Consider the following 9,436-nt stretch of genomic DNA (forward strand, 5'->3'; position numbering starts at 1 on the left):
AAAGGTGATGCCATCCCAGCTTTTTCATTTTCAGTTCGCCTCTATTGTGAGTTCTGAGTCATGAGGCTCAGTCAAGCTCTGGCAGGAATTTGCAATGAGCATCTCTCCGATGATGGTGATGTTCCCAGCACTGGTGTAGGGAAAGGACGAATTTCCAGGAAAAAGCTGCAAACCCATAGTGCTGAGGATCGCACAGGCCACCTTATGCGTATACAAAATGAAAGCTCTTGGGACATCGGACAACACATATTTACCATCATAAAAACATTACTATATGCAGAAAGCTTGTTCCAAAACAACAAAATGTTTGCGTTAATTTCTTGGGCTAAACATTGTAGATGGTAAAGGCAACACAAAGATCTAGGTTGTTAATAAAGAACCAGAATTCAAATCTGTAGGATTTATTTCCATTAACACTGGAAGCATTTAAAAAAAAATGGACAGAACAGAGACTCTTTTACACTGTGTAGTACCTCTGAGATCTGAGATTTCACATATTGTATCGATACAGCAGGATACAGCAGCAGAAACACCCAGCTAATGGAACATAAACCTACGGGTCTGTGAATAGGAAATATTTGGGACAAACACCACCCCTTACAAAAACATCTCATTGAATTTTAATGGCAAGCTCAAAGCTGCTGAAGGACTGAGATTCTCAGCATCTGTTATTATTTTATAGCAGGAATTAGCACCCCAAAGTGCATCTGAAAAAATGTCTGCATGACTGCTGCTGGTGCATGGGGTTTCAGTTTTTCAAGTCTCAGCAACATACACATTAAATTATTTCATTACTTGGCTCTTTGCCTCTGTATGAGGTAAATCAGCAGCCTGCTAAATCTGGAGATGGGACTGAGCAGTCATCTCTGCTTAAAACGAAACGCAAAGCAAATGCTGGTGTGGGTTCCTGTGAACTGCAAATTCCTCACTGCCTGTTAATTGGTGGTGTGGTAACATTTGGGAGCCTCAGTCATGGAAAATATTATGCAAAGTCAGAACAAAACAATGATTCCTGCCCTAAGGATCCTGCGCTGTCCTTTTTTTACAATTAATCTTCATGTTTCTTTTTCCTGATCTGAAGTTGCGCTGAGCAGTTGCAGTCACTGGAACTATTTACTGGAGTTAGATGAACACAGCACCTCACCACTGAGCCCAAGGAGACCTTTCTCTCACTCTTGCCAGTAATATGCCCTTTTTGGATATTACCTTTATATATAAAGACATAAGAAGGAATTTAAAACCCATCTTCACTGATGTGAATTAAAGCAGAGTCTGTCTTGTTTAGCTGGATGCATCGTGGGTAGTGGCTCTTGGCAGCCATATCCATGAGAGGTATATTTGTAATTATAAAAACAACTTCTCAAGGTTAGTGTCCAGGTTTGCTGCTGCTTAGCACATGAAGAAGAGTCCAAAGGCTTTGTTTTTCTGTTTGGATACCTTCATTATTATTTTCCCCTCTTAGAAACGTAAGGGCTATGAAGTCTGATGTTTCTTAGTTTTGCTGAGAGTCTCAGGAAAACACCCCAAATTGACAGTGAGCTTGGAATGTGTAGAACAATCCCTTAGAGCTAATTAGTAGTTTGTAGTTTTAGTGGATAATCAAAGGCTGGGTTCTTATAAGAGACTAAGTGTGTACCATATTGCTCACTCTGGGGCTTTTTACGTGCCTTACACAGACATACAGACAAAATGATCGTGGAAATGAGAAAGAGTCCGCTTGCTGCAGACAGAGCAGCAAAGACAAACTTGTAGCTGGGTTTTGTTTTAAATATGGTGCACGAAGAACCTGGAATTCCCTGACTTGCTGTCTGGCTGGACCCTGCCTTGTTTGAAGCAGTCACACAAATGTGGTAAGTGGTGTATGGTAATAGATTATACAGAGTGTGCTGCCTTGCTGTGGAATATATATTGTCCAGGACAAACTGTCTATCCTCCTTGTCTTGGGCATAAAGTGTCAGCTTGTAGGTGTGAACAACGGAATTTGGGGCGCACCAGTGTATCTGTGCAGAGCTGTCTGTAACTTCAGCCACCTCCCTGAGCCTCGGTGGGTCTGGAATCTCATCTTCCCTTGACAGGCCAGGACACAGACAGCGGGATACCCTCTGGAGTTCGCTGCACGGCTTCTGGAGATGTCTGCAGGGGTTGTAGTCACAGGAGGTGTACACCAGTTGTACTGGGGTTTGTGTCGAGCGTTCATCATAATCGTAGTCATCTATGTAGTGTATCAGTGACCTGGTGTGTGCGCTGCTTCTTGTGGAGTTTAGCTGGGGGGGGCTTGTTTGGCTCGTTTGTGTTGTACCCTCCCCACCACGGGTGGCAAAGGAGCGGATATAATGGTCAGTGGCATCAGGTTTTTCTGTTGGTCTTGTAGGATAATCGCTAGTGGGCTGGGTGAATGGGCCTTCCTGGAGAAGCGGCTCTTCGGTCGTTCTGAGCTCTCCCTTTAGCTGATCTGTTTCAGTTTGACTTGTGGAGCCGTAATCTGAGGGGTGACTATAGAGCTCTTGGAGAAAATAATCTGAGGAGTGACTGTAGAGCTCTCCGAGCAAACCCGGGGAGGTGGTTACGGACGTGAACGAAGGAGGATGGCTCGTGAATTCGGAAACCACCTCCTCATGGGAGGAACTGTGGGCCTTTGTGAGCATCATCTCAGTTGGGTTGGCTCCTGTTGTGCTCATTACATCCCCCTGAGTTAGGGAGCTGGTGTAAGCGTCGGTGGTTAGCGGAGCAGAGTCTGTTGTTAATACAGCAGTGGCGTTGTAACTGGTGAGGCTAAAAGCATCACGTTCGGGAGAGGCTGCGGTTGAATCCGGCAGCGTGACGTTTCTTTCAGACTGGCATTTGTCATAGAGCTCTTGCAGTGAAACAGGCATTGAAGGTCTGTCTGAATCCTCCTGGAATGTGTGGCAAAATGTCTCCGAAGCCCTGCAGAGGGGACAAGTTAGAATAGGCAAGATCCACAAGAACATTACAGTCTCCTGTAAGGTTGCTTGCATTGGAATTTGGCAACCTGCTGTCCACAAAGCATCTTTAATATAAAGAAGACACGAAATGTAGACCTTGGAACTGACCGGCTTTTTTGCTTTGTGAGGTGCAGGAATACATCCTCTAGTGTAAGGACTGTGAACCTCAGCAAGTGTCGGGGTTCAAGGCTGTCATCAAGGGTCAGACTGTAATGTCACACTAGGAGGGGATCTCATGCAGTGAGATGTAACAGGGTCCAGGATCTTTAAGCCAGCTGGTGTAGCAGCTGGAGCTGTGCTGACACAGGGTGTGCTTGTAAATGACTTGTAAGTGACTAAGCTCCAGCTTCTTTACTCAGACATTGCATGTTTTTGTAAACAATGCAACTAAGTCCATCCTGAGGAGAAACAATCTAATTTTAACAATCTACTTCCCTGCTCTCTCTAAGAATGACAAATCTTAGTGGCCTTTCAAAAGGAGGAGAGATCATAAATATGCAAAGCACTTCTTTTAACTACAGCTCATTGTAATTCGTCTGTAAAACTGCAGGAGAGCATGGCAACAATAGGTGACAAACGGGGCTATTTGCAAGGGGTTTGTTGACTGCCTGTGCTGATCTGGGCTTTGGGAATGCAAGGACAAAGAGGAAATAATTTGCTAAGTATCTTGCAAAGTCGTCCAGTTCCTGCTCTCAGTGGTGGCCTATTAAGACCACCAAGCCAGCTCATTTTTTTTATCTCCAGCTGAGAGATATGAATCGAAATTGAAAAAATAAGCTATTCACACTTTATACTGTTCTGCACATGCCCATCGCATTTGTCCACGTTCAAGTATAATTCAGCCACACTTTATCCCTGAAGTGGACTCTGTTTTGTATTTCTACCTCTTATGGAAGGGAAGAGCATGCAAGGAATGTGAATAACTTCGATTACAGTGAAAGAATGGTCCCTAAATAACTTAAAACATTTAAGTCGTGCCTGAAGAGTGTTACTTTATCTTCTTAAACTCACTTACTTTTGCAGCACAACTTTCTTGGGCTTGGAGAGCAGCCAGGAGAGCTGGCAGTCGCATAGCAGAGGATTTCCATACAAGTTGATGGTGATGCTGTCCGATGAATTGATATTCCAAGGATTAAAGGAACTCAGGTTACAGCTACAAGACAACAAATGCAATAATTAGTAAGCGCTAAGCTACTTTCTGAGGGCTGGAACGTGCTTAGTATCCCAACCCGTGTAAGACACAAAGCAATATTCCCAGTTCCCTTGGGAGCAGCCAGTTATGGACGTTCTGCACGTTAAAGTCCAGGCTAACACTAATACACTTTTCTTCTGTGAAAAGTGATCTCATCTCTGCCATCATGCATTCAGCTACACTTCTCTTTTATACTGCACCCTTTTTCTAGCTTCTTTCTCCGTCTGCTTGTCATGGCATGACTACCTCTATGCCAATCATCCTGCTCATGTTAATTGCCCCTCTCATGACATATTCTCTCACCTGCTCAAGTCAAATGACTCATATAGGAAGACCTTCCTCGCCTTTATTAACCTGTCCTAGCTGCAGAAAGAGTGTGAAAACGGGGCCTGAGTGCTCAGAAAATGCTCTTTTTCCTATGACTTGAACCACTACAGCTTTGTCTTTTCAGTTTGGGTCACAGTTTGTAGCACTTTGAACTGTTATCCCTGCAGGTATTGTGAAGTGCTGTGTAAACTCACATAAGGGGTGGAATACTTATTGTTTTGCTTAAATGGTTTTGTTTTCCTGAAACTGGTTCCTAGAGCACAGCCAGTACTCTAGTATTTGTTTTCTGATATGTTTGTAATCTGGGTCTATATTATAGAAATCATTTAAGGTGTTATCCAAATATTTTTCTTTATGCCAGTTCTTCTGCGTGCAGTTTACCTACTCTTATTTAGAGAAATCACTTTCAGACTTTTGTTTTGTTTCCCTTAGTATTTCAGCAGGTGTGTGACATACCAAGTAAATCACACTGAGGTGTTAGCTCTAGAATAAGGGCTAAACCATTGCTTTTACTAATGCTGAATAATGAGCTATATTAATTTTTCACACCGAAAGTGCGAGAGGATTTTTGTCTGACACCTTTTTGGGCTATATCAGCTTTTCTGCCGTATTAAATCTACACCACAGGCTTTAGGTGGCATATCTGAGCATAAGACAGCATGCATGCCTGTATCTTCTTCCTAAACATTTGATAACAAGCCAACTTTGCATAAAAATAAGCTCCTACTTTGCATTTAAAAAATGAGCTCGCAGGCAGCTGTGTGGCAAAGGCAATATTATGTGTGGAAGAAGAAATAAACCCCACTCACTTCTCAAAGGAGAGATGGCTCAGGTGAGGAGCACTGACAAACATCTCTGTCCCCACAAAACCCAGCGAGCGGGAGTCTTGACAGTTCAGCTCTCGGAGATCAGGCGTGGACTTGAAGAAGTCAGCATCGAGGCTTCTTAATCGTGGCATCCTTTTCAGGTGAAGCCATCTGAGGTTGGGCAAATCTCTGATCCACTCTGGTTGGACTGAAGGAGAAAAAAAAGAGATTGATGCTTGTTGCCTAAATAGAGCTTTCCTGTGGATTGCTGCCTAGAAAAAAGTTTTTAATTCATAGAGATGTAAAGTATCTCTGGTCTTGTGCAGCTGTTCTCTTTGGGAAAGGATTAGGACAAAAATCAATATACCAGTGTATAAACACCCATACAATCACATTTTTTTAATATCACCTGCAGGGCGGGTTATGCTGTTGCAGGGCAGAGGAAAGGAAGATAGAAAAGCTGATCTGAGATGAGGAACAGCTTTACTGTTAGGTGAGATTAAATGAACAAGGATTTCTCTGCTCAGGGAACTGCTGGGGAGATTAGAGAGGTCTACAAAGTCCCGAATGGTGTGAGAAAGGCAAATCGCTTATTTTTTCTCCTGGCACAGGAAAAAGAGACTAGAGGCATGAAACTGAAAGAATAGGTATTATACAAAAATGCCTTTCTATCCCATGACTGAATTGTGTAACTCATCACCACAAAAGGGATGAGGCAAATTCATGGGGGAAATTTGCTGGTGCATCTGTTGAATGGCAGTTGAAGCGAAACATCGAGCTGAGGGAGTCACTAAGCTGGTGGTTACTGGAGCTAGGGCACGTACACATGGAAAAAATCCCGCTGTGTTTCTCTTTCTTCCTTTCTTCTCTTGGTGAGAAGTGCCATGATAGGTGCTTGAGGGAGGAGGACACTGTCCCAGGGGAATCTCTGCCCTCACCCCACCGTGGTTCTTGTGTCGGTGTTAACAACTGAAACCTCACAGCAACCCCATTGTATGAATAGAACTGGTACGAAATGAGGCAAAAATACACATAAGGTGACCTTATAGATGGGGCAGGAAGAGTTTTGGTGTGGCTGAGAGCCTGCGGGGTCAGGGGACAGGTCCTGGCTGGGCGAGGTGGCCAACATCTCTCCGCCTTGGCACCTCAGTTATCCGCTGAGGCTGGCAGGAAAGGCAGACAAAAGAAAAAATCATGCTGCAAATTGCTCAGGGCATGGGCTGTCTCGCTGTGCGGAAGTGTTTGGCCAGTTGTGGTCGACACAAAAAGCCTCTCTCTGTGCTGCTTCAATACAGCAGTGTAAAGCTGAGGGTGACTGGGGGGATGAACAAAGAAAGATTTCAGCAGCGTGTCTGCAAAGTGAAATGAGTTTCCTCCTGCGTGTCCCAGAGCTAATCCCAGGGCTGACAGCGGGATGACTGTCGGTAGCAGACAGTGGAATTATGATGGAGCTGGGGGACCGCAGTGGGACATATTTGGTGGTGTCCCTTCTCTGCCCTTCCTTCGGGAGGCTGGTCTGTGTGAGGGTTTTCCCCATGGCCAGCTGTTTGCAGCTTTGGGTGTGGGGTGTTCCCCCTTCACTTGGCCAGGTCCCAGCCAGGCTTCTGCTCCCCCAGTCCGACCAAGCCCTATGTTTACAGTGGGAAATCCAGAAACTTACTTTTCTCAAGAAAGGTCCCGCTCAGATCAAGCATGCTGATAGTGTTTCCAGGCGTGTTCGTGGCCTCGCTGGGAGATGCGCTGATGGCAAAAGCAGACTCCCTGATTCCTCTGCTGTCCTCCTGCCCCAGCAGCGTTGCCGAGAGGTTCAGGAACTGTAGCTGAGGGTAACAGGAAAAAGCCAGTGGCTGGATTTCCATCAGTGGATTTCCAGCCAGGGACAACCACCTTAAGTTAGGCAGGGCAGAGCTGTGGCATGACGGCACAGATGACAGCTTGTTAAAGCTTAAGTCCAGAGTGTGGAGACTGCTGAAGGCTTCGGATCCCCATGTAACTGACCAGAGACGGTTCTGCCGCAGCGAGAGGACGCGCAGCCGTGGGAGATTTGCTATCTCCGTGCCGTTCACCTCTTGTAAGAGGTTGTTGCTGAGATCCAAAGTCTCCAGGGCCTCGGGAAGGCAGGTGGGGAACGCCGTCAGGCTGCTGTTGGTCAGCTGCAGGGTCACCCAGGTCCTGTTCTTCCGATCCTCGCAGGACATGCTGGTGACATTAACGTTCTCCCAAGAGTCTTCCTGAGCCAGCTGGAAAAAGGTGGTGACGTCCCTGGATGCTGCAGGCTCTGCTCTGCTCACCGGCTGTGACGCCGTGTTCCCCATCAGCAGAGAGAGGATGACCAAGCGTGAAAACATCCTTCTCCTGAGCAGCTTGCAATTAACTTGCAAGATCTGTTTTTGTTTCAGGGAGGGGAAAGGAAAACACCAACATTAAGAACTAAATTAAAATCCTTCCAGGTAGCTACAAGCTATTGAAAAGCGAAACATTAGTAAGTCCTTTCCTATTGCATCCAGACAGCGGAAGTGATAATTAATGTCTCTTCTGTAATTAAGCCTAAGTAAACATTAGCCCTTGGGGACAGGAGTATCATGCAATCTTAGTCTAAGCATGCCTACAGTTTTTTGTGCAGAAAGCAAACAGTTTGTATCACAGTTTGTATCGTGTGTCTGGTTCACGCACCAGCACCAGTGGCACCAGTCTGGCACCCCAAAGAGCAGCAGCGAAGGTGGGTTCCCCTGCTTGGCTGCCTCTCTGCAGTACAGGGGTATGAGGGAGTGCCAGTGCTATGAAAATTGGTATAAAAATACCAGTTCCTCCTGTACAGGACAAGCTGGTGAGCTGCACCCTCTTCCTCTGCTCCTGAGTGACTGGCAATGCCCTGGAGCCTGCCTGCCAGGCTGGGCATCTGCCACAGGTGAGTGCCACAAGCATGGTACACACTCCTGGGGAAAGGATGTGCTGAAAATGCAGCTCCTGAACCACATATTAGTGAAAGCAGTCAGAAATGAAGAGAGTGAAAGTGATCAGAAACTCAGAGCATGCTCCTGGATCGGTGTCCCAAGGCCTGTCATTCAGTGTTACAGCTCCCTCTACGCTTCTTCCCTGTCCCACCTCAGTTTTGTCTTTGTCATTGAAACAAAAAAAAATATCCTAAATGATTTGTCTGAGCCTGTGCAGGTTATCGGTATCTGAGGAAACATTTAAGCACAGCCCCAAACTAGTACTTTTCTTACTGAGCTGTCTTTTGGGCTACCAGACATCACGACGATCATTCCTCATCCAAAAATATATTACAGTGTAGCAAGGTGACTGAAGCCCCAGCTAATATGAAATATCTCAGACTTATTCCAAACCTTAGGGCCACTCGCTGTTCCCTGAATGGTGCCAGGTCTTGCCCAGACCATCAGCTGTTGCTGCCATCCCAGGTTTTAAATATAAACCAGCAAAATGGTATAATTTGGTTGCCCGTGTCCTTTTTGTCATCTGGAAGTGGGCAAGAGCCAAGCAGCCTCAGGGCTTCCTGGTCTCTGGAGCTGCTGGATTCCCAGCACATGGCATGGAGAAGGTGGGAGGAATTGGACCGCTGGATCCCCATCTTAGATTTAATCTTAGTCCCTGGCTCTAAACTGTACCCGCTTGCACGTACCTGTCCAGGATCCCCGACGCCTCGTGCCTCCGCTCTGCGTGGCTCCGCTTGCCTGGCCTTGATTTTATACACTTGGGTGACTCAGCCCAGAGCGTGAAATGCCTCTTCTCTGTTCCCAGCTTTCCCTGCTGCCGGCTCTGCCCACCAGCACAGGCGAGAGGTTTGTTCCAGGCTTGCTCCCCCGCATCCAGCTTTCCCTGCCCGGCGAGGGGGTGGCTCCCGGCAGCTTTCCCGGCTCCCTTGGCCCTTGCAGGAGGTGGGTGGGAGGGCTCTGGTTTCCCAACACTCATGCAGGGCTGCTCTGTCTGTCTTTGTTTAAGCAGAAGGGGGGTAAAGGGAAAAGACTGGCTTCTGGAGTCCCAACTCTCACATCTTGTGCTGGCAGGGGGGAAGGGAGAGGAATTATTGTGTTTCTTTGCTGACAGGTAAGGATGATGTAAAGTCAAGGCTCTGTCTGCCTGACATGGGCTTGTGTCACTCTGTAGGCGCCAGTAAAACGCTTTCAGTG

The 9,436-nt window shown here is 46.4% G+C and overlaps 1 protein-coding gene across 1 annotated transcript; it reads right to left on the bottom strand.

Annotated features, from left to right (window-relative positions):
* Positions 1-385: 385 nt before the first annotated feature.
* On the bottom strand, positions 386-9,436 carry LRRN4 (leucine rich repeat neuronal 4). Its single transcript, XM_065835203.2, has 5 exons — positions 8,929-9,436; positions 6,949-7,672; positions 5,292-5,496; positions 3,979-4,116; positions 386-2,925 (listed from the first exon to the last, which is right to left on the bottom strand). The coding sequence occupies exons 2-5, from the start codon at positions 7,634-7,636 to the stop codon at positions 1,569-1,571; spliced, it is 2,388 nt and encodes a 795-aa protein (XP_065691275.1). The 5' UTR covers positions 7,637-7,672; positions 8,929-9,436; the 3' UTR covers positions 386-1,568.

Source organism: Patagioenas fasciata, chromosome 3 (genome assembly GCF_037038585.1).
Source record: "Patagioenas fasciata isolate bPatFas1 chromosome 3, bPatFas1.hap1, whole genome shotgun sequence".
Taxonomy (NCBI): domain Eukaryota; kingdom Metazoa; phylum Chordata; class Aves; order Columbiformes; family Columbidae; genus Patagioenas; species Patagioenas fasciata.